The 24993-nt window shown below is 54.4% G+C and overlaps 1 protein-coding gene, 1 non-coding gene and 1 pseudogene across 3 annotated transcripts; 2 read left to right on the top strand and 1 right to left on the bottom strand.

Moving 5' to 3' along the window:
- The first annotated feature begins 7 nt into the window (after positions 1-7).
- Positions 8-23024, top strand: EMC1 (ER membrane protein complex subunit 1). 2 transcript variants are annotated; one of them, XM_065929936.1, is made up of 23 exons: positions 8-156; positions 3107-3231; positions 3889-3954; positions 4176-4269; positions 5335-5463; positions 6086-6212; positions 6934-7083; positions 7361-7528; positions 8008-8079; positions 8496-8555; positions 9200-9322; positions 10197-10293; positions 10612-10734; positions 12466-12665; positions 12796-12945; positions 13566-13727; positions 14263-14382; positions 17027-17164; positions 18380-18553; positions 19296-19506; positions 20468-20552; positions 21579-21708; positions 21895-23024. In XM_065929936.1, exons 1-23 carry the CDS (start codon positions 62-64, stop codon positions 22072-22074), a joined length of 2979 nt encoding a protein of 992 aa, XP_065786008.1. In that variant the 5' UTR covers positions 8-61; the 3' UTR covers positions 22075-23024. The 2 variants fall into 2 exon arrangements, with proteins under 2 accessions (XP_065786008.1, XP_065786007.1); XM_065929935.1 differs by having other exon boundaries at positions 8493-8555.
- LOC136165838 (small nucleolar RNA SNORA43) lies at positions 6541-6675 on the top strand. The gene has a single exon (XR_010662804.1). It is a non-coding gene; the product is annotated as a small nucleolar RNA SNORA43 (small nucleolar RNA).
- On the bottom strand, positions 16724-16843 carry LOC136165793 (small nucleolar RNA SNORA70; annotated as a pseudogene).
- Positions 23025-24993: the final 1969 nt, after the last annotated feature.

Raw genomic sequence — 24993 nt, 5'->3', positions numbered from 1 at the left:
GAGGCGGGGCCCGCGGCGCGGTGCATGCCGGGCCGGCGGCGGGCGGGCCCGCGCTCCCATCATGGCGGCGGCCGCGGCTTCCCGGCTGTGGCTCTGGGCTGCCCTCCTTGTCCCTGCGGCCGCGGTCTACGAAGACCAAGTGGGCAAGTTTGATTGGTGCGTACGGGGCGGGGGACGAGGGACGGTTCCTGTTCGGGAACTGCTGTCTCAGTACCTGTACTTCTGTTTAAAAGGAGGAGGGCTTTACCTTGCAGCAGGGCCGGCGGCATAACTTGCGGGGCCCAGGGCAAAATGAACTGTGAGATCCTCTCGTTCAAAAACTTTGAAAGAGTTCTAAGGTGGCCGCGGCAGAGCGTTAAAGCGAGAACTGGGGGCTCTTCTGAGCCAGTCCCGGTGCGGCCGTACGGGTCGCAAGCCAGTAGCGGGCTCTGCCATCCCGGCTTGCTTGAGGTTCTGGTCAGAGGTCACGCTTCTCCTCCCCGCCCGGCCGCGTTTCTGTGACTGTCAGCTGTTTGATTTGCTGGGTGTCCGACGTCGACCGCCTTCAGCGAAGATCCTCTTTCCCCACTCTTCAGCCCAACTCTGCCATGGGCTCAGAACAGGCCGCCCGAGACACCAGCCAGGAGGCGCCATTCATTCATTCTTTCCTTCACTGACTGACTCCCTGACTCTCTCTTCATTCGTTCCCCCATTCAGCACTTCTGTTCATTCACTCACCCACTCACTCACCCAGCCAGCCAGCCAGCCACCCACCCCATCCTTAATAAGGCCAGGGAATGGGCTTACTTTTGCTTGAAATGTCAGTTTGCCTCTAAAGCATTGTGTGATCTCAGGAAAATGACTTAACCCACTCTGTGCCTCGGTTTCTTGATCTGTAATTGAGTTTACTGACAGTCCATTACCTCCCACAGTAGCTGCAAGAATGAATAAGGCAATTCTTTTAAATTACTCAGCGCAGTGGATGGCTCATTGAGTACAATCAGTATGTTACCAATTATTGCTAGTCAGGGAACACTTTCAAAGCCTAGCTCCTCTGTGAAGTCTTTTCTTATCAAATGGATTCCCATGTTTGTTGAGTGCTTTTTGTTGGCACAATGGTCGTTCTAGGTGCTGTGGATGCAGAGATGGAAAGGAACTCAGCCTGGTGAGGGGGCAGATATATAAGTACATGATAGAAAGCAGTGTGACAAATGCAGCATAAATCATGTGGTTTTTTTTTTTTTGGTGGGTTGGGGGGAGTGCTGTGACTTTTGGGATCTTAGTTCCCTGACCAGGGATCAAACTCATGCCCCCTGCATGGGAGTCCTAAGCACAGAACTTATGGAGAATTCCCATAAGTCTCATTTTTAATGATGTGGGCAGATACTCACAATATAATATATACAGTTGACTCTTGGACAACGCAGGGGTTAGGGATGCAGACCCTCTGTGCAGTCGAAAATCGAGTGTAACCTATAGTAAGCCCTCTGCACCTGCAGTTCCACACCCACAGAGTCAACCAACCATGGGTTGTGTAGCGCTGCAGAATTGACTGTAGGAAACAACCAGCATAGGCAGTTCCCTGCTAGACCCCATGTTTACAGTGCGGGGGCCCAGGTTTGATCCCCAGTTGAGAAACTAAGACCCCACAAGCCTCAAGGTGCCACCAAGAAAAGAAAGAAAAGAAAACAACCAGCGCGTAAGTGGATCTGCTCAGTTCAAACCCGTGTTGTATATGTTATGCATGTACAACATGTCATCCAATTTAGCAGAATCCTAGGTATATGCAGTTTATAAATTGAAAAGTAAACAGAAATACACCAAAATGTTAAATGTTTATTGCTGAAAAAAAAGTTTATGGATGATGGTATTTTAGGCATTTTTGTTTTCTATTTTATACCTTTGTGTATTTTTCGTGTTTTCTTCAATAAGCAGGCATTACTTTCATAGTCCAGATAAAAGATATCAGCATTTTAAAAGAGAGCATGGGATTTAGACTTAGAAGATTAGATTAGATTTAGATTTAGACTTAATTTTGCATCCTAGTTCTAACAGCAGTTTGTTGATGTCAGTGAACTTTGGTTTTCTCACCTCTAGAATGAGAGTAATAGTATTTGCCCTGTGTACTTCATTAAGTGTTCAGTGATTACAGTGAGATTAAAGTAGATAAAAATACAGATGGAAACTGTCAGATGTCATATAAACCTGTCACTCTATACTAGTATAGTTTCTTCTTTTGTAAAAAGTTAGACCAGACAGTGTAACAAGGGAAATTCTGTATAAATGTTCTGTGTTTAATTTGCTAGAAGCTGCGTTCGTGAACAGCAATATGCAGCTCACCTCTTTTGTACTTGGTAGTGTGCTGGGGAAGCTCATTGCATTCCCTTTATGCAGAGATAAGAGTGTTGAAAGTGATGGGATATATCCCAAGGAAAGTATGAGTAATGAGTCAGATGCATCCTGAGCACCGTGTGGGTTAGAACAGGCTGCAAAGAACAAAGGCCTGACTCAAATCTGTCAAGTTTTGTTAGAATACTTGTATAATTTTTCTCCAAAGGTCAGTGAAAATAAAAGGGAAAGTTGGATTGTGTGCTCATTGACAACAGGGTTCACGTCTCTTCTCTCATGTGTGATTTAAGTGTCTAGTACCACTATTTTTTTAAAAATTTTTTTAAATTAAAAAATAGTTGCAGCACGTGGGATCTAGTTCCCCGCCCAGGGATCAAACCTAGATCGCCTGCATTGGGAGCACAGTGTCTTACCCACTTGACCACTGGGGAAGTCCCTGGTCCCACTGTTAATGAGTCCAGAGAAGACTGTAATTTTGTTCTAGTGGGATTTAGGCCAGGTGCCCTTTTGGGTAAGGTAAACATGTGCTTGCATTTAGAAGGAAGAGTGTTTCATTAGGTGTTAGGGTGTATTCTCTCTTCTTCTTCCCTTTGTTCCTGAGTACATTGCCTGGAAATCTTGCTTTTGGTCAGATCTCTTCATCAACAAACATTTCTCGTGAATCCCAAGACAGGTGTGACGGTGATAACTTCCTATATTTGTGCAGATGTCTTTTTTCCAAAGTGTCCTGTGCAGCGATGGCATTGGCCGCTTCCGTTTCCCTGGCCTCTTTCCTTAGGAGACAGCAGTATGTTGGGAAGCTCAAATTTGCCTCCTTGGAATTTTCCCCTGGATCGAAGAAGTTGGTTGTGGCCACGGAGAAGAATGTGATTGCAGCCTTGAATTCTCGGACTGGGGAGATCTGTGAGTGGACCGTGTAGGCGGGTAGCTGGGGATGGCGTGGCTGCCCCTGGTGAGTCCAGGATGTCCTGTGGCTGGAGACGCCTGCCTGCCTGATACCCACCCCTGGGGACAGCATGGCCGAAAGAGGCGTCTTTTACTGAATTCGGATCATTTATTTATTTTTCAGTTTTGCATCTTTGAGTATCTAATATATTCCTATAACTGCCCTTTGAGTTTATTTCCTCAGCCTGCGTCCTGACTGTTCCTAAGTAAGATATTGCTGCAAAAAACACATTTTTCTATTAAGATTTTACACTAAAGCTTTGGATGTTCCCCCCTCCCCCACCTCCAATTATCTATATTGCCTTCGTGGATGCTTTTAGGCATTAAAATCATGGAAATGTGGTTTATAATCACTGCTTTACTTGTGAGTCTTGGAGATTTTGTGAATTTTGTCTTTGTCCGTTTCTGTCTGGGGTGGGGTGGGGTGGGAATGGGAAGAGTGTGAGCTCAGATCGGCACGGCGTGGCTCCCTGGTTACCCAGGGAGTGGGGTGGGTCGCTGCCCACCCGGGGCAGTCCCTCCCTGGACACGTGTGTGCGAGCAGAGGCCCCCGGCTCTCCCGCGCCTTGGGGGCCTGGCCGCGCTCCCGGTAACGTCTCCTCTCCTGCCTCCCAGTGTGGCGCCATGTTGACAAGGGTTCAGCAGAAGGGGTGGTGGACGCCATGCTGCTCTGCGGGCAGGGTAGGTTGAGCCTGGCCTTGTCCCTCTCCTCTTTCCTTGGTTCCTTCCTTTGTTCAGGGACTGGGAGGGAAGGGAGTAGGGGTGTTCCCAGCAGGAAAGGACAGGTGCAGTTTCTATCTGCACTTGTACATGGGAGGTGAGGCCACTGGTCACAGGCCCTGGGAGGCTCCAGACAGCGCAGCAGTTTGGGAGATGATCTCACGTAACCTGTTCTCTTCCAGATGCAATCACTGTGTCCAATGGAGGCCGGATCATGCGCTCCTGGGAGACGAACATCGGGGGCCTGAACTGGGAGGTTACCCTGGACAGTGGCAGGTAGAGGGAAAGAAGCTGAATTTCGTCCTGGTTTGGTTAAAGGCTTCGCTGGAACACACATTCTATGTGGACAGCAGTTCTGGGCCTTTTGACTTTCTTTCCCAGGGGTAGAAAGCACCAAAGAGCCAGAGAGCATCGGCTATCCGTTCTTGATGCCTTGAGGCTGTGGGACACGTGCTTACTCAGCATTTATTGGGCACCTGCTAGAGGCAGAGTTCCATGCTGGGTGCAGTGTTCGTTTCTGGTATCGATTCCTTTTCCTAACCTTACCACGACATGAGAGCTTTGCAGTGTTCTAGGTATGAGAAAGTGAAAGTGGAGCTTTGTCAAACAGTCGTGTCCTACTCTTTGCAATCCGATGGACTGTAGCCCGCCAGGCTCCTCTGTCCATGGAATTCTCCAGGCAAGAATACTGGAATGGGTTGCCATTTTCTTTTCCAGGGGATCTTTCCGACCCATTGAACCTGGGTCTCCTGCATTGCAGGCAGATTCTTTACCAACTGAGCTACTAGGGAAAGATTCTAGGTATGAGGATGGAGTATAAAACTTCCTGTGTTTTAATTTTATGTTTAAAAGCCATTTGAGCTACTGTTTCAGCTACATCTTGCTAAAGTTGTTTAAATGATGGAGTTGCTTGCATTAGGTTATACGTCTTCTGATAATAGTTTATCAGGTAAGGGCTTGGGGGTGCCCCCAGGCAGTGGGAACCCACTTGTGAATGTGAAACAGTTTCCATCATCAACTAACCCCATTGTCGTTTGGTGAGGCAGGCATGCAGCCCGCTAATGACACCTGTCTGATGGCTGCAGTGGTAGCGGGTTGCCTGGTTACTGTGAAGTCCCAGGGAGAGAAAGGAGCAGCCCGTAGGAGGTCAGGGAGTTCGGGGGAGCAGCATAGTCGAGTGGCCGAAGGTACAGTCTTTCAAGTCAGAGCCAAGATTCGGGTCCGGACGCGTTTGACCCCAGAGCCTGTTTCGTTAGCTATGGAGCCGTGGTGGTCGTGCCCCGGCCCGTCCAGCCTGAGGCCCGGAGGCTCGGGCGCCGCTCACCCCATGCCTGTGCTCAGTTTCCAGGCCCTCGGGCCGGTCGGCCTGCAGGAGGCGGTGAGGTACGTTGCGGTCCTGAAGAAGACCACGCTTGCCCTCCATCACCTCTCCAGTGGGCACCTGAAGTGGGTGGAACACCTCCCGGAGAGGTAAGGCTGCCTCCCCACAGGTGGTGGCCACCTCCTCCTGCTCTGTACCAGCCCGTCTTCCTCCGTGAGAGTCAAGCGTTTGAATCCTGTGCAGGGTCCGGGGCTCACTGGCCGCTAGGCCTGAGCTCCAAGGCTGTGGCTGCCCTGGAGTCCTCTCTGCTGAGGGGAAGACGCTCCACCTGGGCCTGAGAGGCAGTCAAGCGAGGGGAGTGGCTCATTCACTCAGCTCGCCTTGTCAGGGAGCCAACGCTCAGGCCTGTGCAGGGCAGCCTCCATGCGCAGGGCAGGCCTGGTGGGGAGTGTTGGGAGCCGCAGTGTGCCTGGCCCGCCTCAAGGGGGCAGCCTGACTCAGATGACGGTGCCCTGTGTAGTCAGGCTTAGCATTACCACATCTTAACTTTTTTAAGAAAAACTAGAAATCTTACTGTTAAATGCTGAATCTCAGTTTTAAATGTTGACAACAAATTCAAAATTAAAAAAAAACTGAGCCAAACAATACCCATCTGAGACGGCTAGTTTGTGACCGCCGGCCAAGTCCCTGGCGGCCGGGTGTTGGACCCCTGAGGGTGGTCCCGTCCTGTGGTTAACGCTATGGCTCCCTGCTCTTCCTTCCCTCTCTCAGTGACAGCATCCACTACCAGATGGTGTATTCCTACGGCTCGGGGGTCGTGTGGGCCCTCGGAGTCGTTCCCTTCAGCCATGTGAACATTGTCAAGTTTAACGTGGAAGATGGAGAGATCGTGCAGCAGGTATGCTCTGGCTGGAGGAGACTCGTGAATTGCGGAGGGGAGCAGGTACAGCCCTTCTTTGCACTGGAGTGCAAAAGCCGGGTGGATGCAAAAGCCACTCATGGTCCCTGATGCTGGGCACTTGAAGACTGCCTTCTGCTCATCAGGCATTTATTTAGAGCCCACACATTTGCACATGGTGCTCTCTTGGGGTGGCTAAAAAAAAACTGCACAGATCTGTTCATTGCCTGTATTATCTTACAAGGTGATACTGAGGGTGATAATATGAAACCGCGTGTGACAAACGCAGTAGAGAGATGCTAATCGGAAGGGTCAAGTGTTGCTGCCTGCGGCTCCCAGCCTTGCCGGCACCGCGGCTATGGCTGTCCTGCTGCGCCTGCGACACTGGGGCAGAGAGGAAGTGGCTATTTCTATGCTCAGTGCTCAGAACTGAGCGCTAAGAGTGAACTGCAGCCGGACTTCACCAGGACAAGAGAAAAGTGTCCAGTATGGAAAAGGGCGGCCTGGTTTAGTTTTCAAACCACCAGAAGGCAGATCCCGATCTTCTCCAGCTGTGGAGCTCTCGGAGGCTGGGAGGGACGGGAAGGACTCCTTCACAGCCCCCCAGGAAGACCCTCTGAGCCGAGCCCCTCCCCTGGGATCTGGTGGTGACGGGGCTGGTGAGCTGAGAGGGAAGTGTGAGCGTCCCCAGGAGCCCGCTGTCCTTTCGTCTTCCGTGTAGGTCAGGGTGTCGACCCCCTGGCTGCGGAGTCTCACCGGGGCCTGCGGTGTGGTGGACGAGGCTGTCCTGGTGTGCCCCGACCCGAGCTCGCGGTCCCTGCAGACCTTGGCCCTGGAGACGGAGTGGGAGCTGAGGCAGATCCCGCTGCAGGTGAGAGGCTCGAGCTGCTTCCCCGGCCCGAGGTGCCGCCTTGGCCGCTGGGAAAAGCCTTTCTCCCAGGCAGCCCCTTTGATGTCAGACCTCTGATGAAACTGGAATGAGGGCAGACGGGCCACTCTCCCCCTTGGAGAGCCTGAACGAGAGCTTCCGGAGCCCCGTGCCGAAGCCTCGGTACTTTCACTGGCAAAGTGGGACAGAGGCCGCCAGCCTGGGACGGTCCGTCCCCCGTCCTCTCCTGGCCCGCAGCCTCTTCCTTCTCGTCTCCCAGTCTCTTGACCTAGAATTCGCAAGTGGATTCCAACCCCGGATCCTGCCCACGCAGCCCAGCCCGGTGGATCCGTCTCGGGCGCAGTTCTTCCTGCAGTTGTCCCCAAGCCACTACGCGCTGCTGCACTACCACCACGGCGTCCTGAGCTTGCTCAAAAACTTCCCGCAGGTAACTGCAGGCAGCGTGGCGCACTGGGATTCAGGCGGGTCTAGCTGAGGCCTGGATGCTGGAAATCCCTGCCTTTGAATTTGGAGATACTTACTCAAGACAGAAGGCCTCTTTCCATGAGTGTTTTGAGAGGGGTAACCTTAGAGTAGAAGTGGAGTACTTTGTTCTTTTGAGAGTTACAGAGGATTTTTGGAGTAAAACTGGTACCTTCCTGAATGCACGGGAGAGTGGGCACGTTAATTAGAACTTCCTGTAGATGCGGAGAGCCGCACTGAGCTTGCCTGTCCTGGAGGTCCGGCAGGGCCTGGCTCAGCCGTGGGTGCAGTGGGGCTTCCTCTGCCCTCAGTGCTCTGGCCGTCATGCTCCAAACGTGGGAGCGTTTTTAACTCAAGGCCATGAGTTCTTCTGGTGGAGGCGACCCTAAGACTGCAGTCTAGGACAGGCCGTGTTTAGGGACTGGCACCTGACTTTACCCACAGGCTGCCCTGGTGAGCTTCGCCACCACCGGAGAGAAGACAGTGGCTGCAGTCATGACCTGTCGGAATGAGGTGGTGAGTGTTGGGAAGTAACAGCGCTTGGCCACGTGCGGGATCTTAGTTCCCTGACTAGGGGTCGAACTCATGCCCCCTGCTGCGGAAGCACTGAATCTTAACCGCTGGAATGCCAGGGAGGTCCCAGGGTTTTCTTTCCTTTATCTTTGCTGGAAGCCCTGAGAACCAAAAGCCTGGGCATGTTCCCCTGGTCACTTTGAACCGGGGCGGGGGTGGGGGGAGCCGGAGGCTGTTCTCCTTTGTGCCCGGGAGTGGGGCGTCCTCACAGTCATCTGGGACTGTTCTGGGTTGCGTGGGGTGTGTGGATGGGATTTGCCCTCTCCCAAGGGCTGAGAAGACCTGGAGGTGGAAGCTTCGTTTTGGTGCCTGGGAGGTGACCCTTTGGCTGTATTTTCTCTTTCTCGTTTCCATAGCAGAAGCCTAGCGTTTCTGAAGATGGGTCACCTGGGAGCTTTTCGGAGAAGTCTGGTTCCGAGGTAGGGTGTGGTCTTGGGCAGTGTGCTGGACCTGTCCGTGGGTGGGGCAGGCCCCCCCGTGAAGCTGGAGGAGCGGTCCAGGCTGGGAGCCGGTCTCCTTGAGGCCCCAGCCTCAGATGGGGTTTTCTAAGTTTTGTGAATTAAACTGTGCTTCTCTTGATCTTTTCCAATTGGGAGATTAGAAAGTAGAATTCCTAGAATCTGTTCTTAAGTGCATTCTCCTCTGGGCCTCCATCTCCTCATGTCTTATGGGGTCCCCGCTTGCGGAGTTGAGGGTTAGTCTGAGCGCTGCCCTGAAGCAGAGTGTGGGGCGCTGGCCGGAGGCACGCGCTTCTGTCGCGGCTCCCGTCTCCTCGGCTTTTCCCGAGGCGGGGTGTGCTTTCCCTCCCTGTGGTCTTACCAGTAACTCTTTGAGAAGTCTCTCTCCACTCTGCTTGCTCTTCTGGAGTAAGTATGTATGGTGGTTGTAATTATACCTATTCACTCATGCTCCTTATTTCTGCCTTAAGACTTAGCTTTGCTTTCTGGCCCCGGGTCCTTCTCCAGGATGTTGCCCTTCCCCCAGCCCCACCCAGGTTCTTGGACTTCTCGGGGACTTTGCTTTGCGGGACTTCTGTAGCTGAACCATGTGGTCTGTGCCCTAGGACTCGCTGGCTTGCTTCAACCAGACCTACACCATCAACCTCTACTTAGCGGAGACAGGCCGGCGGCTGCTCGACACTGCCATCACCTTCAGCCTGGAACAGAACGGCACTCGGCCGGAGCGGGTAGGTCGGGGCCTGGGGGCTTCTCAGCCTGGGGCTTGCTTTCTTCACGCTCAGCTCCGCGCCACAGGTCCCAGACGTGGACTGTAGTTCTGCCTGAGCCACTAGCCTGCCAGAAACGCCTGTAAATCCCAGTAAGAGAAGTGCCATTTAAGCCAAGCTGCCGGTGTGCCGGGCTCCGTGCTAAGCTTTTCACTTACGCGCTGATGGGTTCAATCCTCCTGATGAGGGGCTTCCCCGATGGTCCAGCGGTTAAGGCTCTGCACTCCCAATGCAGGGGGCTTGGGTCCGATCCCTGCTCAGGGAACTAGATCCCACATGCCACAACTAAAGATCTCACGTGTGGCAGCAAAGGTCCCAACTCCCACAGCTAAGATGGGGTGCGGGCAAATAAATATTACAAAAAACATCCTCCTGGTGGTCTTTTGATCACCACTGCCCCAGCCTCATAAACGGGGCGGCCGTGCCTGGTGAGACTGAAGAGGCTACCGCTGCCCGGCCTTGCCTCTGCACGCTTAGCGCTGCTCCTCAGCCGCCCTGGGCGGTGGCTGCCTAGTCTCCAAAATGGAAAGTCCCCTCCAGCCTCCTGCTCACTCTGTGGGGTGTGATCGGTGCATAGTGAGTGCTCGGGTGGCCGAGACGGTCTCAGGCTCCTCCACAGAGAGGACCCGGGCTGGCTGCCTGCCCTGTTGCTGTCAGCTCCTCAGGATGCACGGTGTCTGTAAGCAGAGCCCAGGAAACGCTGTGCGGTTTGGACACTCAGGGATGCCGTGACCTGACCTCCGACCTCTCCTCGTGCTTTGAATCTCGGGGTCTGGGCTCTGAGAGGCGTCTGGTTTCCCGCCGACTGCAGAGCTCTTGACTGTTTGGTTCACAGCTGTACATCCAGGTCTTCTTGAAGAAGGATGACTCTGTGGGCTACCGGGCCTTGGTGCAGACACAGGACCACTTGCTGCTTTTCCTGCAGCAGCTGGGTGAGTGGGCCCCATTCAGCTCCTGTTTGTGGGCCTGCCCGTGAGTTGCATTCAGACCCTTCATCTGGGGCTGTGGCCAGACTTCCAGGAAAGATTCAAGTGCAGTGTATCCTGCCCATTTTCCCAGAGCGCTACCTAGGGACCTGTCTTTGAATAATTCCTTAGCACTGGTGGGCGGGAGACAGGACGCTCCTCACTTGACCTCCTGACCCCAGCCCCCGGCCCTGCCATGTCCCTTTTTGGCCCGAGAGCCTCCGAGAAGGGCCCGTTCAGGGGACGGCGGAGGCGGGCTGACTCGGGTGACCTTGGCCCCTGCAGCAGGGAGGGTGGTGCTGTGGAGCCGCGAGGAGTCCCTGGCCGAGGTGGTGTGCCTGGAGATGGTGGACCTGCCGCTGACCGGGGCACAGGCGGAGCTGGAAGGGGAGTTTGGCAAGAAGGCAGGTAGGAACGGGGGGCCAGGAAGCAGAGCTGCCGGTGAGGGGCTCTGGGACCACCGGCAACCCTGTGGCCCGCACCCCTGGCTTCCTGGTGCGGTCGCTTTGCCGGTCTGTTCTGAACCAGCTCTCTGCCCCATTGCCAGTGCGTTTGTGCCCTTGTGGCTTACGGAACCACTCCTTTCCAAAAGGAGTGACTTGTGACTCTTTCTAGGGAGAGATCCCAGTGAAAAAGAGTCTTAACATAGCATCGTCATAGCTGCTTGTTTGAGGACCTGAAATCTGCCAAGCACCGTGTCAGGCCCTATACAGCTGTTGTCCCCAGAGCAGGAGTCCACCTTTCCAGAGAGACCGGCTGGGTTGGCCAAGTTCTGCGGGAACAGGCCAGGGCCCTCTGAACCCGGCCATGGTCCCAGCACCCAGAGAACTTGCTTCCCTCTCCACTGGGTCCGTCCTGCCCCCTCCCCCCCCGTCCATCGCCCGGCCAGCCGGCTGGTGTTTGCTAGGAGCCTGCTCGGGGCCAGCCATCCTGCTAGGCACCGCGGGTGTTCTCAAGCCGAGGATTAATGCGCCTTTACTGTTTACTTCCGCTGCCGGGATCCAGCCATCCAAGGTAAAGCCCGCCTCCGCTGCCTTGTTGCTCGCTGCCTGCTCACACGGCTGGCTTCCAGGCCGTCATTTGTTGACCTGGGCTTGCTCGGTGTGGTGTGTGCCGCGTGCGCGGACTGTCTGCCTGTGCCTGCCGCTTCTCTCCCTTGAGCCGGGGTTGACGGACGTTGGCCGAGGAAAGGCCTGGTCCTTTTCCCGTGAGCGCTCTGCACCCGCCCCGCGTGTCCCTCACGAAGTCTGGTCTTGGCAGCAGTCCAGCGGGTGCTGTGCCCCTTTACAGACGGGGAGCTGGAGGCTGCAAGGTGAAGGACGTTTCTCAAGGTGGTGGTTTGATTCCTCAGTCGTGTCCGACTCTCTGCGACCCCATGGGCTGCAGCCCGCCAGTCTCTGTCCGTGGGATTTCCCAGGCAAGAGTACTGGAGAGGGTTGTCGTTTCCTTCTCCAAGGCCACCTGGCCTGTAAGCAGTGCACCTGGGATGTGAATCCCGACCTGCAGACTCAGAGGCCTTGCTTCTTACCGTGCTGCCTTGCCGCGGTGACCGGTCTCGTGTCTAGAGGAGATCTGAGGGTGGTAGTCTCCTAGACGGAGGAAGGGGCAGAGTGAAAGGGAGCCCTGGGAGCGGGCTGCAGGGACGTCTGTTGGGAGCAGGTTGAGCAACTGACAACGTAGGCCTGACGCCGCGAGAAGCGGAAGTACCTGTTGATGACGCACACACGTGCACCCCGGCGCCCCCACGCCCTGCCCTCGTCCGGCTCTGCACGGCGCCCGGAAGCCTTCCGCTGGCCGTTGTGGATATGGGCTTGTGGTGGAGACGCTTGTGGCACAGCTACACCCTGCATGGCTGCCCCCTGCCCTCCTAGTCTCCTGTCCCGAGATTGCAGGTGGGCGGCGTGCTGAGAGCCCCGTGAGTAGGTCTTAGAAGTTCCCGCACGGCTGTGCCTGGGTGTGAGACTGTTGGCATCGGACATAGGACTGCTCCTTGGGCTCGTGGCCTGGGGTGTGGATGACTCGAGTGCTCCGGAGGAGAGGGAGAGAGCCCTCCTTAGGGGGAGCAGGCACCCCCTCGCTGGAAAGCCCCAGTCCACCGAGGAGAGAGCCTCAGCCGTGGTCCCTTTTCCTTGACACCAGACGGCCTGCTGGGCATGTTCCTGAAGCGCCTGTCCTCCCAGCTCATCCTGCTGCAGGCCTGGACCTCCCACCTCTGGAAGGTGTTTTACGATGCTCGGAAGCCCCGCAGCCAGATCAAGAATGATATCAACATTGACACTTTGGCCAGGGATGAATTCAACCTCCAGAAGATGATGGTGATGGTGACGGCCTCGGGCAAGGTGAGCCCTTCAGAGGCCCTGGGAGGGGGACAGGAAGCCCGGGACGGGAGCTGGAGTCAGTTCTGGTTTCAAGGACAGAAGTAGTTCTGGGTCAGCCTTTCTGGTAGTGAACCCGGTGTTTATCTTGCAGCTTTTTGGCATCGAGAGCAGCTCTGGCACCATCCTGTGGAAACAGTATCTCCCGAACGTCAAGCCAGACTCCTCCTTTAAGCTGATGGTCCAGAGGACGACTGCCCACTTCCCCCACCCGCCCCAGTGCACCCTCCTGCTGAAGGACAAGGTGAGCCTCCGTCGCGCCTCTGAGCCCAGTGGGTGCGGTTTGTGTTTCGTAACTTCAGTTGGGCCTTCGGGATTCTCTGAGAGCACGGGCAGGGAGTCAGGGCTTAGAGCTATGTTTTCTTCCAGTTTTTTGCCTGAATGGAGCCCCCTCCCCCCCTGGGGGTGGGGGTGGCTGATGAAGAAGTGACTATAGCGTAGGTGTGATGTCACCAGGTCCCTAGTAAGCCAGCCCTGTTTCTCCCAAACACAGGAGGCTGTCGGTACCTAGAGGGCGGCTTGCTCTTCTCCCGGTGGTGGAGGGCAGGACACCAGCTGTTCATGCCTCTGTCTCCCAGGGAGCAGATGGCTTTTTGCACATATGTTCTGCCGTCATCGGAAAGGGGGCCAGGTAGACATTTCATCTGTTCCTCAGTGTGACCCATTCTTGGCTTTGGGCTAGAGGCAGCTACACTTTTACCCTTTTGACACATCGGCCTTCAGACGCTTTCACCTTCAGCCAAAGCTTTGCTTTCCACAAGGCGGGGAAAGACGAAGGGTCCTCTGTGGCTGAGTCAGGCCCCCAGCTCCTTAGGGTCTGCAGTCTTCTCCTGTTGGAAGCTGACCGTCGAGTGCCCGTTTCAGGAGACGGGAATGAGCTCGCTCTACGTCTTCAACCCCGTGTTTGGGAAGTGGAGCCAGGTGGGCGCCCCCGCGCTGAGGCGGCCCGTCCTGCAGTCGCTGCTGCTGCCCGTCATGGATCAGGACTACGCCAAGGTGCTGCTGTTGATAGACGACGAGTACAAGGTGTGCGTCTGCAGGGGCGGCGGGACCCCTCCCCGCGGGCGGGGAGCGGGCAGGGCGCTCGCCCCGCAGCGCGTGGGCCCCCGGTGGGCGCTGTCTGCAGTCAGCACGCCTTGGGGCTGGAAGGGCTTCTCTACGCAGCGATGGCGCTTTCTGCGCTTGTGAAAACTGGGTCTCTTAAGAGAACTCAGTTTAAGCCTTGATTGAATTCAGCAGACTTGAATTCCTTTAAGATTTGTTTTATTCTTAAGGCCCTTTTTGATGGGAAACAGTGAAGAGTCTGGAGAATCTACACTTAGGGGTTCCTTTTCCTCTAACTTTTCTTTTTTTTTAAAGCCAAACCTTTGTTTGATTTATTTGGCTGAACCTTAGTTGTGACTTGTAGGATTTTCGATCTTGGTTTCAGCACGCAGGATCTTCAGTTGTGGGATTTAGTTCCTTGACCAGGGATCAGTCCAGGGCACCCTGCACTGGGAACGCGGAGTCTTAGCCACTGGACCACCAAGTCCCCCTGAAACTTTTCTCTGGGGTTTTCCAGGTCACAGCCTTCCCAGCCACTCGGAATGTCTTGCGGCAGCTCCATGAGCTTGCCCCTTCCATCTTCTTCTACTTGGTGGACGCGGATCAGGGGCGGCTGTGCGGATATCGGCTTCAGAAGGTGGGCAGTGGCGTCCTGCTAGGACCCGTGGTGGGAGGGTGTAGGTAACAGGAGTGAATCATGCTGGCCGTGGTGGTATAAGCATAGATGAGCGTCATCGTGCTGCCCAAGGCCATCATTCTCGTGTTTGTGGAGCAGGCCTGGTCACTGCTGCCGCGGAAGGAGCCGGGCACGACAGATGGGGTCTCGGCCCCTGTGGAGTTTTCACTCCACGTGCCTCTCCTGCGGCAGGAGAAGGAGTGTTTTCGCCATCCTTAGGGTGGGAAGTGGGAATGGTGAGTGAACAATAGCGTTTTCTGTACGAAGGTGGTGGTATTGATCCACTCTTAATCAAATGTGAGTTTTGAATTTTACTTCTAGAATTGGGATCAACTTGCTCCTGTCCTGACATACTTGAGTCCAGCTCTTGCAAATACTGATTCACGCTGGCTCTGAAGTCCTGCTCTGAGCTTCACAAGGGCTGGCCTTGGCCCCGAGAGCAGGGCCGTGTTGAGGGCTGATCTGAGATGTGTCCTCTACAGCGGGTTCTGCCATCCTGTCTGTAAGCCTTTCGGAGAGGCTCAGACCTTGGACCTGGCTGCTCGTGCAGGAAGCCTGGCTATATCACTTGTTCACTTTGCGTCCTTGGGCAGATGACTCCCGTCTGGTCTTCTGTTTTCATGTCTGTAAGACAAAACGGTAATAGTACAGAGGTAATAAAAAAACAGAGAGTTTTTGTGATGCGCTGGAGAGTTAATATGTGTAAGTCACATGAAGAAGTGCCTGGCACACAGTACATGCCATATAGGTTTCACCTGCTGTTGTTTAAAAAACACAGTGCCCTTTCCCAGCGTTCTGTAACCGCTAACCTTCAGCATAAACAGCATAGTGATGGTCTGTCCAGAAAGTGTGCTCTTTACCCGGTGGGTGAAGAAACACTGTTCTTCTAAGTTGATGAAAAAGGGACCTTGAAAGAGAGTTCTTCGTGGGTAGGGGGTGTGACCCAGGGTGCGGGTGTCATGGACCAGTGGAGCCCTGAGGTGTCATCATAAAGACGGTCGAGGGGAGACAAAGGAGGCAGAGCTCCAGAGGGAGTCAGCGGGGGTGGGCTTCTAGGCTCTGACCCCCGGGGCTCCCTGTGACCTTGCTTTCCGGGAGGGTTTTAGTGAACTCTGATGTTTTCATAGGAGTCTGTGAAGTGTTTTCATTGGAGCCTTATTTTTTTAATAAAGATTATTATCACTAAAAAAATTTTTTAAAAGAAGTGACATGTGAATACATTCTCACAGCGAGAGATTGCATTGGTACAGAGTTGCATGAGCAAACCGTGAAGGGCCCTTTCAGCCCCGTCGCCAGCGACTTCCCTGGCTGGAATGCACGTCAGTGGCCCGCAGGCCTTCCGCGTCCCGCTGCCGTGCCCACTGCTGGAGAGACGACCGCGCGGGCCGGCGCGGCGTGTGTACGTCTTACCTGAGCTGGAATTCAATCAGTAGGACATCTGCTTGTTCACTTGATGTGTTTCTACCGCCTCCTTTTGTTAAACCCATATCTGATTAAAACAGCCCTGAGAAGAGTGCAGAACCCTGCCGTTACTGCTCAGGGGCCCCTCACAGGAGGACTGACTGCACACAGCAGTCAGATCGGGAAGGCCCTCTAGTCACTGCCCGCCCCCCATCACTTAGGGCTCCATGCAGTTCCATGTGTGGAGGTGTAATAACGCATTTAACCATACAGGCTTATTGGTTTCTCATGACAGTAAAGAGCATTTCTTGTCACATTCTGAGGTCCCTGCCAGCTTAGTGGTTCTCTGCCGGCTCCATGTAGGGACCTTAGATGTTAGTAATAAGTGGTGAATTTTCTTTGAATTAGTCTTACTCAGATAAACAGTGGGATACTACTGATTGTTCCGCTTCTTTCACACTGGCTCTAGTATTTCTTTTTTTGTTTGTTTGTTTGACAGAAAGTCGGCTTTATTGGCAGACGTGAGTGAGGAGGGGTGGCTCTGAGGTCTCCATGGGTGCAGGGCCCGCCCCGTATGCAGAGGGCCACAGGTTAGGGTTGCGTTTGGCCCCACAGCCATGCTGGAGGAGCTGCTTTCCAGCCGCGAGGCCTTCAGGTTCACTGCATCACACTTAGTAAAGCTGTACTTCTTGGAGATGTGGATCTGCTGGCAGCCAGGGAACTTGAACTTGGCTCTGCGTTGGGTCTCAGCCACATGCCCCTTGTTCTGCAGCTTGGTGCAGATGGACTCCATGGCTTGGCTGACCGCTGCGCCCTGGGGCTCTGCAAAGGCACCACGCTGTGCTGTTTAGAACCTTGGACTGGGGACAGCATGGGGTCAGACACATGTTCCCCTGGAGAGGACCGTCTCCCGGGTCCCCTTGGGCAGCCCAGACAAGCAACAGGTGCCTCCACCTGCCCAGGAGGCTGCTGTTCGCAGCCATTGCACGCCAGGCTTCACTGGTTTTCTTACTTGAGCCAGGAGTTCCAAAACCTCTTCCCAGACTAGATCCTTATTGCTGCTTCTCTAGGACCTCTGATCCCCGTCCCCTCCTGCACGGAGGCGCCCGCTGAACTACAGGACGGGTCTCGCCACAGCTGTCGTGGGCCTAAGGGTACCTTCCTGATGATCAGTGCCGGTTCCTTCTCTTTGGCCCCACCCCAGGACCTCACCACTGAGCTGAGCTGGGAGCTGACCATCCCCCCGGAGGTGCAGCGCATCGTCCAGGTGAAGGGCAAGCGCAGCAGTGAGCACGTGCACTCGCAGGGCCGCGTGATGGGGGACCGCAGCGTGCTCTACAAGGTACGCGGAGGGGCCGGGCTGGGGCTCCGGCTCTGCGGTCGGCGGAGAGGGGCGCTTTCTGTGGGTTTCTTAATCCCTTTGAGCCTTAACTTTTTGTCTATGAGATGGGCCTGATATATGCCCTCCCCTGGGGTTGTGGTGATGATCACATGGGATACCACCCAGTGCCAGGCACATGGCCACTGCCCAGCAGCTGTCGTCTGTTAGGACTAGTGGTCGTGCTGGTAGACCTTTCTGGGCATAAGCCTTAGTCTGTGATCCAACATCCTCCTGAGTGGGAGATGGAGAGGTGACTCGTCAGCTGCAGAACCATCCTGTGAGGGAACGTAACCCTTACGGTGAGGAGCATGAGTTACAGCCTCTGGCAGAGCAGAGATGGAGTTGGAGGAGGAGGTGAGGCCTAGAGGGGAGCAGGTTTTGGCAGGCGTAGACCAGGAACTTGGCTTGGGGCGTGTCGAGTTTGCTTTGAGACGTCTGAGAAGTGATTCTGACACAGCGGTCCATTAGTTGGGTCTGGAGTTCAGGGGGAGGCCTGGCTTGGACGTGTAAACGTGGGCGCTGCCAGCCCCTGCAGTCCGGAAACCGTCAGACTGGCTGAGATCACCAGGAGAGCGCGGGCAGATGGAAACATCTGGACACTGGGGAGTGGAGGACAGACCTGCAGAGGGGACTGAGAAGGAGCGGCCACTGAGGCAGAGGACAGAGGGGGCCTGGGCGTCCTAGGAAGGGAGTGATCGCCCATGCTGCCTGGTCTCGTCGGTCAAGTTAGATGAGAGCTGAGGCCTCTCCATTGCTGTGGTAGCTGCGGGGCCCTGGTGGAGAGACGTCAAGTTGCTGGACCAGTGTCCTTCCATCAGGAAGTGGGCCAGCTTGGGTTGTGTCTTGAGTGACTGTTTGTGACTTGAGTGAGTTGCTTAACTACTTTAAGACGTTTCATCTATGAAGTGTGGATGGTAACTTCTATTTGCAAGGATGTTTATGAGAGTCAGTGAAATGATGGAGGCCAAGCCCCTGGCATGGCTTCCAGCCCCCAGTGGACACTAAACAAGCCCAGTGATGATGACCCCTGAATGGGAAGTTCTTCCATCCAGAAAAGCTGCTTCCTCTGCCAGCCAGAGGGCTCTGTGCCCACCTACCTGCCCCGGGCTCACAGTGGGGTGCCACTCACGGAGTGCCACTGTGGTTCTGAAGGAGCTTTTCTCTCCATCCTCCCAGAGCCTGAACCCCAACCTGCTGGCCGTGGTGACGGAGAGCACGGATGTTCACCACGAGCGCACCTTCATCGGCATCTTCCTCGTGGACGGTGTCACGGGGCGCATCATCCACGCCTCCGTGCAGAGGAAGGCCAAGGGCCCTGTCCACATCGTGCACTCGGAGAACTGGGTGGTGGTAAGGCGGGCGGGTGACCTGGGCCTGATGCAGCCTCAGGGGACTCGGCCGGCCTCCTGCAGCTACGTCCTCTCCTGACGTCTTATTCGGGAAACCAGTCGCTGCTTGGTGCTTTCAGAGAATTCAGAGCCCCTGGCTGGCAGCAGAGGGTGCTGGGTAGGGGGCTGCGACGCCTAGATTTGATCGCGTTTTTCCATTTTCTGACTGTATAACCTCGAGCTAGTTACTTAAGCTCCCTGTGTCCTATCAGAGGGGTAATGGCAGTCACCTGCTCTAGTCAAGTTTAGAAGAGTGCCTGGCATGTAGAAAGCACTCAGGTGTTAGCTGTTAGTCTTGACTCGTCAGACACTTGCGAATTCATTTTTTCTTGGAGTGCACCTGGATAGTCCAGATGCAGCTACCCTGAAGGTTAGTGAATTCAGTGAAAGTGATGGTCACTCAGTCGTGTCCGACTCTTTCCAACCCCATAGACTATACAGTCGATGGAATTCTCCAGGCCAGAATACTGGAGTGGGTAGCCTTTTGCGTCTCTAGGGGATCTTCCCAACCTCAGGATTGAACCCAGGTCTCCCGCCTTGTAGGCAGATTCTTCACCAGCTGAGCCACCAGGGAAGCCCGGCTCAGTAGCAGGAGGAAAGCTGCGTGCTGGCGGCCTTTTCCTGCACGGAAGTGCCTCTGCATGTCAATCCCCTTCCAGCCCAGCCAGCCGGGCCCTGAGCAGCGTCCCCCCCTCTCTCCGCAGTACCAGTACTGGAACACCAAGGCCCGGCGCAACGAGCTCACGGCATTGGAGCTCTACGAGGGCGCGGAGCAGTACAACGCCACGGCCTTCAGCTCCCTGGACCGCCCGCAGCTGCCGTGGGTCCTGCAGCAGTCCTACATCTTCCCGTCCGCCATCAGCGCCATGGAGGCCACCATCACAGAGCGGGGCATCACCAGCCGCCACCTGCTTGGTGAGTGCGCCGCGCCCTCGGCAGCCTTGCTGGGGCTGGAGCTGGGATCCGAGAGGAGGGCTTTGTTTCAGCAGGAAACGTTCCCCAGTGGGGCTTGCGGTCCGTGAGAGAGCGGACACGCCCCACCTCGCCCTCGGTTCAGATGGACCGCTTTCATGGCGCCTCTGCTGTTTGCCCCTCGCCCAGAACGCTGCGCCCTGATGGCGGCCCTCACAGGTGGCCTGTGCAGATGCGCTGCAGAGACTGGCGCGGCGCAGGCTCTCACCTTTGTGTAGCTCAGATTCAGGACTCAGTGCCTGCAGGACAGGCTGCTCCGTCCAGTTGTTTCTGCCAAAGACGTTTGGGGCTCTGAGCTTTGACAGACACTCTGCACCACTCTTTTACCCTCAGAAGCGAGGAAGATGGCCCTCTTAGCGGTTTCCCCCGTTTAATTCCCACTGTTCCTGAAACAGGCAATCCTGCGGGACCTCATGTTCCAGGCCCTTCCCATCTCCTCCCCCATCCCCTCCCCCACGCCCCCCTCTCCCCCAGCCCCCACCCTCCCGCCCCCATCCTGCACCAGCCTCCCTGCTGCCCCAGCACACATGCTCGCTTTTGGCAACAGCGAGGAGGCCTGCTGAGCTGGGCGGGTGCTGCTGGAGGACAGGATGGGGGGTGCAGAGATCCAAGTGCCTTCCACTCGTTTCTCTTTCATCATTCCCTAGTTCTTGATTCTAGAACTTTATTTTTGATGTCTCAGGATGATGTGTGGAGCAACTAGTGTCTTCAAAAGTGAGAACCTTCCTACAGACCCATGTGTATTAAGATTATTGTCTTTGACCATTGAAGGGCAACTCATTGACCTGTATTTTTGGTTTTAAACTCTATTTTGATTTCTGTGATAAGGACATTTTTGTAAGTAGCCCTAGTCTGGGATCGGGTCCGTGTGAACACCCACTTCTGTTGACTTGTCTCTGTGCAGTTGGGCTGCCTTCCGGAGCGATCCTTTCCCTCCCTAAAGCCTTGCTGGATCCTCGCCGCCCTGAGATCCCAACAGAACAAAGCAGGTAGGCTCTTGGATGTGCCGAAGGCTGTGACGTTAAGGAACTCTGCCTGTTGATGATGTTTGGTCCTCTGTCTGCTGTGCTGCGGACATGGCCGTGAACAACTCTGCCCTCATGGAGCTTGCATTCTAGTTGGGGAGGCGAGATGGACAATAAATAAGATAAACAAGTGAAATAATGCTATGTTAGATGCTTGTAAATGTTAAGGAGAAAAGACTCTTATAAAAGGGGCGGGGGCTAGGAGGGTGGTACACGTGGTAGGATTTTAGAGGGTGGCCTGGGAAAGCCCCTGAAAAGGCGACATTCGAGGAAGGACTTGAAGGAGGCGAGAAGCTGGCCTTGTGGATGTCTGAGGGAGAACCTTCCAGGCGGAGGCAACCGCCATCGCAGATGCCCTGAGGTCATGTTTGACGAGTTATAGGGAGGGTTGGAGGCCACTGCGGCTGGAGCAGCCAGTGGTGGGCACACTGGGAAGTGAGCGGAGGGAGGTGACCAGGTCCAGGTCACGTGGGGAGGACGGTAGCTCGTTACTGAGAGTATCCATTTTTAAATTTTTGGCCATCATCTCTGTGTGTTTTCGTGCCTTTGTCCCGAGTTTCCTTCCCCAGGGCTGTGAGGAACTGTGGGCAGGGTGAGGAGGCAGTAGGTATGTCCTTGCGTGTAGGGGAGGGAGGAGTATGGTTCGGAGCGAGGGAGGCTGCGGCTGTGGATTGAGCCAGTCTGGAGTGAAGAGCCGGGATCGGCCTCCTGGCTCAGTGTTTTGGTTTTAAGATGGCCCTTGCTTCCTCTCGTGTGAGATACCGGTTGCTTGTGTTTTTCTATGTTCAGAACCAGGCAGGACTCCAGGTCTCACTCTCCCCACAGCTTCCTTCCTAACACTCAGCTGCTCAGTGTTTAGCCCCCGGTGCATGGAGGCCTCAGAGGAAGAGCTGAGGCTGATCCGTGGCCTGGAAACCGCCCAGGGCTCAGGGCAGCCGGGGGATCCCCTTACGGTAGCTTTGAACGCAATCCTGGCTGATGTTTTTGCAGAGAGGAGAACCTGATCCCGTATTCTCCAGACGTGCAGATCCACGCAGAGCGGTTCATCAACTATAACCAGACAGTTTCTCGAATGCGAGGTATCTACACGGCTCCCTCGGGCCTGGAGTCCACCTGTCTGGTGAGTGGAGCCCCCGGCCCAGCCCGTGCCCCCTCGTCCGTCCACAGCCGCCCCGCCTGACACCTGCTGTCTGCTTCCCTCTTGGGAAAGTGGCTGAGGAGCCTGTCTCCTTTCCGACTGGAGTCTGCGGCCGTGACGGGCCCCCAGCGCCTTTCTCACGGGTCTCCCGCTCGCTCTGCCCTCCAGGTCGTGGCGTACGGTTTGGACATTTACCAGACTCGTGTCTACCCGTCCAAACAGTTCGATGTCCTGAAGGATGACTATGACTACGTGCTCATCAGCAGCGTCCTCTTTGGCCTGGTCTTCGCCACCATGATCACGAAGAGGCTGGCGCAGGTCAAACTCCTGAACCGCGCCTGGCGATAAAGGCCTGAGGCCCCCTGCCAGAGAGCAGAGGGCCGAGGGGAGCGAGGGTCGGGCGCCAAGCTCCAGCGGCAGTACTGGGTTGGGGGGGACGTGCATGAAGCGCTCATCTCAGCTAAGCGCTGTGGGAGGAAGACGGACTCCCATGGAGACTGTTCTGGGGCTGCGTCTGCTGAGGAGTCTTCAGGGGCGGACAGAGGCTGGACTCTGTCAGCCGAGACCGCAGAGCATCCTGACAGACCTTCCCCTGGAGTCCCGAGGCTGTCGTCATTCCCTTCTGTGCCTGTCCACAGGTGTCACTGTTTGATAAGACCTCCAGCGGACCTCTTTCGTGAGGCCTGCTTCAACTGATGTCGGCTTGCCTTCTGTCTCCCAGGTGTATCTGGAAAGCCTTCTCCTTGCTTCCAAAGTCAGAAGGAACTCTTAGCGATAACTCTACCTTATAGGTGCGTTTGCTGTTTTACACTGGGGAGAAAGAAGAGCCGCACTTAGCTGAGGTTTGAGAACCGATCCAGCCTCTCATGGCTTCTTTCCAAAGTAACTGTGGGTCAAGGAATCTATATTTGTGTCAAAATTTCTCTTAACTAAGCCTCTCATTTCATGCTCCCATTCATGAATGGGCCAGCCGGCCTTAGATTCAGTTTATCGAAAACCAGGTGCATAGTAGTATCTTTCTTTGTCGGTTGTTGTCGAAGCTCTTCTAAAATGTGTCAGAGCTGAGGCCTTTTCAGTACTACTGAATGGTCTGCACCTTGAAGGGATTTTAAGGGAGGAAGGCAAATCTGCCCATTTTACAGTCTCTCTCGACCTCTCATTTCACCCTCAGGCTGACCTGATCATCTTATGACCCAGTTGGAAAAAGTTGTCCTTGTTTAAGAAACCTCGTTATTTATGTTTGGTTATGCGTTAGTGTGTGGGTTACTATACTTCTTTTAAAATCAGCAGCTTTTAAACCTTGTCTCTAAACAAGGGGCGGAAAGGGCAGGGGTGGGGCCCGGGCGCCTGTGGATGTGGCCTTGTTGACTGGCTGGGCTGTCGTCTCCGCTGCAAACTGGAGACGGCCTAAAAGTTTCCCCTGTCGCTGGGTTTGGGGACTGATGGAGTTTTTCTCTACTGTGAAGAATGGAATGTACAGAGAGCCCTGTCGGGGGAGAGGTACGTCTAAGTGTCCGAATAAAGTGAGTGATGAATGACCCTGTTCAGGTTCTTTTCTGTGGCTTTGGAACATCACATTGAGGCCACTGCTGCCTCGGAGGGGACAGAGCACTGTGCTGGAATGGAGCGAGTGCCGTGTTTTAATTGGGAAACTTACCAGTTTGATCATGTAAGAGTTGTGTTATATAAAAAACAAGTTTTTTTCTTTCTGTGGTCACATGCTGGTGGTAGAGAAGGAAGAGAAAGTAAAATAATTTTACTTTATTATTATTTAGCATTTATTTACCTGGCTGCCTTGGGTCTTGGTTACAACACACAGGATGCTTGTTAGGTTATGGGGGATCTTTCCGTGTGGCTCACAGATTCTCTAGTTGTGGCCTGGGGACTCAATATTTGCAGCTCGCAGGCTTTGTTGCCCCTCGGGATATGGGATCTTAGTTTCCTAACTAGGGATCGAACCCGTGTCCCCTGCATTGCAAACTGAAATCTTAACCACTGGATCACTGGGGAAGTCCTGTAAAATTTGATTTTAATGAATGAATGAACACCTGAGTATCTTCAGAAAAAAACAGACATCTATGCATCCTGACTCAAGGTGTATTTTGTTTAAAGTGACCTGGGAGATGGGGATAAGTACAAATTAAAAAAAAAAAATCTGCCCTAGTTTTGAGGAAGCCTGGCTGGGATTTTGCCTGGCCTGTATAAATGTGTACAAGCTGCATCCTTAGTTGTTGCCCTGACGCCTGCTCTGCTTACATAGTAGCCCAGTCAATCTAGATTCTAGTTTCACGTGTGTGCCAGAATCTGAAAGAAGAAGCTGATGAGAGGGGAATTATCTGCTTTTCCATAACATTCCTTATATTTTGGCTTTAATCATAACTATGTTACTGAAAGATACTGAAAAGCATTTAAAATAGCTGATGCTAATGGCACGATCAAATCTCAGTTTCCTTAGATCGCAACCTTTCTTAATCTTCGGGCAGCACTTGCTTCCGACCAGCTACACTGAGCCTCTGCCTGTGGCTTTGGAAACTGCTTCCTCTGAATTCTCCGATGTGTTTCCTTCCTTCTTTCTCCCTTCCTTTCCTTCTTCGTTCCTCTCTTTCTTCCGTGCTGCCGGCAGTGGAAGAGCAAGTCCTAACGTTGGACCGCTGGGGAATTCCTGCCTGACCTGTTTTCTTGTCTTCCTCTTTTTCTGTGTGTATCCCGAGAGCCATCTGTTTCCCCCCACCTTCACTGTTGTTCAGTCGCTTAGTCGTGTCCGACTCTGTGGGATCCCATGGACTGCAGCATACCTGGCTTCCCTGCCCTTCACCATCTCCTGGAGGTTAAATCTTGCCTCTAAATGAGGGGAGGGAAGGGCAGGGGTGGGACACGGGCGTCTTGTGGATGTGGCCTTGTTGACTGGCTGGGCTGTTGTCTCTGCTGCAAACTGAAGACGGCCTAAGCATTTTCCGTCGGTGGATTTGGGGACTGATGGTTTTTCTCTACTGTGAAGAATGAAATGTACCGAGAGCCCTGTCGGGAGAGAGGTACTTGCAGTGTTTGAGTTAAGGAAGTAAGTTCCTCATTGTGTTTATTAGTGTGGTCAACATACATGATCTTTTGGTGTAAAATTTTGCCATTGAGTAGCATTCAGTGATCCTCAGTCTCTGTTGGGAATCGTGTAGAATGTGTGGCTTATGCTCTAATTTCTCCTTCGTCTTTGACTGTGGTCAGGAGTCAATGATTGGGAAACATGAATTGCAGTTAGAACATTCAGGATCA

This window comes from Muntiacus reevesi, chromosome 3, assembly GCF_963930625.1.
Source record: "Muntiacus reevesi chromosome 3, mMunRee1.1, whole genome shotgun sequence".
Classification (NCBI taxonomy): Eukaryota; Metazoa; Chordata; class Mammalia; order Artiodactyla; family Cervidae; genus Muntiacus; species Muntiacus reevesi.
This window is presented reverse-complemented; position numbering and strand designations above follow the sequence as displayed.

Coding starts and splice junctions, on each gene's coding strand:
- EMC1 (XM_065929935.1), top strand. CDS start 62: ATGGCGGCGGCCGCGGCTTCCCGGCTGTGGCTCTGGGCTGCCCTCCTT. Junction 4,270..5,334: donor GTTACCCTGGACAGTGGCAG/GTAGAGGGAAAG, acceptor GCCTGTGCTCAG/TTTCCAGGCCCTCGGGCCGG. Junction 12,946..13,565: donor CCCTCCTGCTGAAGGACAAG/GTGAGCCTCCGT, acceptor TGCCCGTTTCAG/GAGACGGGAATGAGCTCGCT.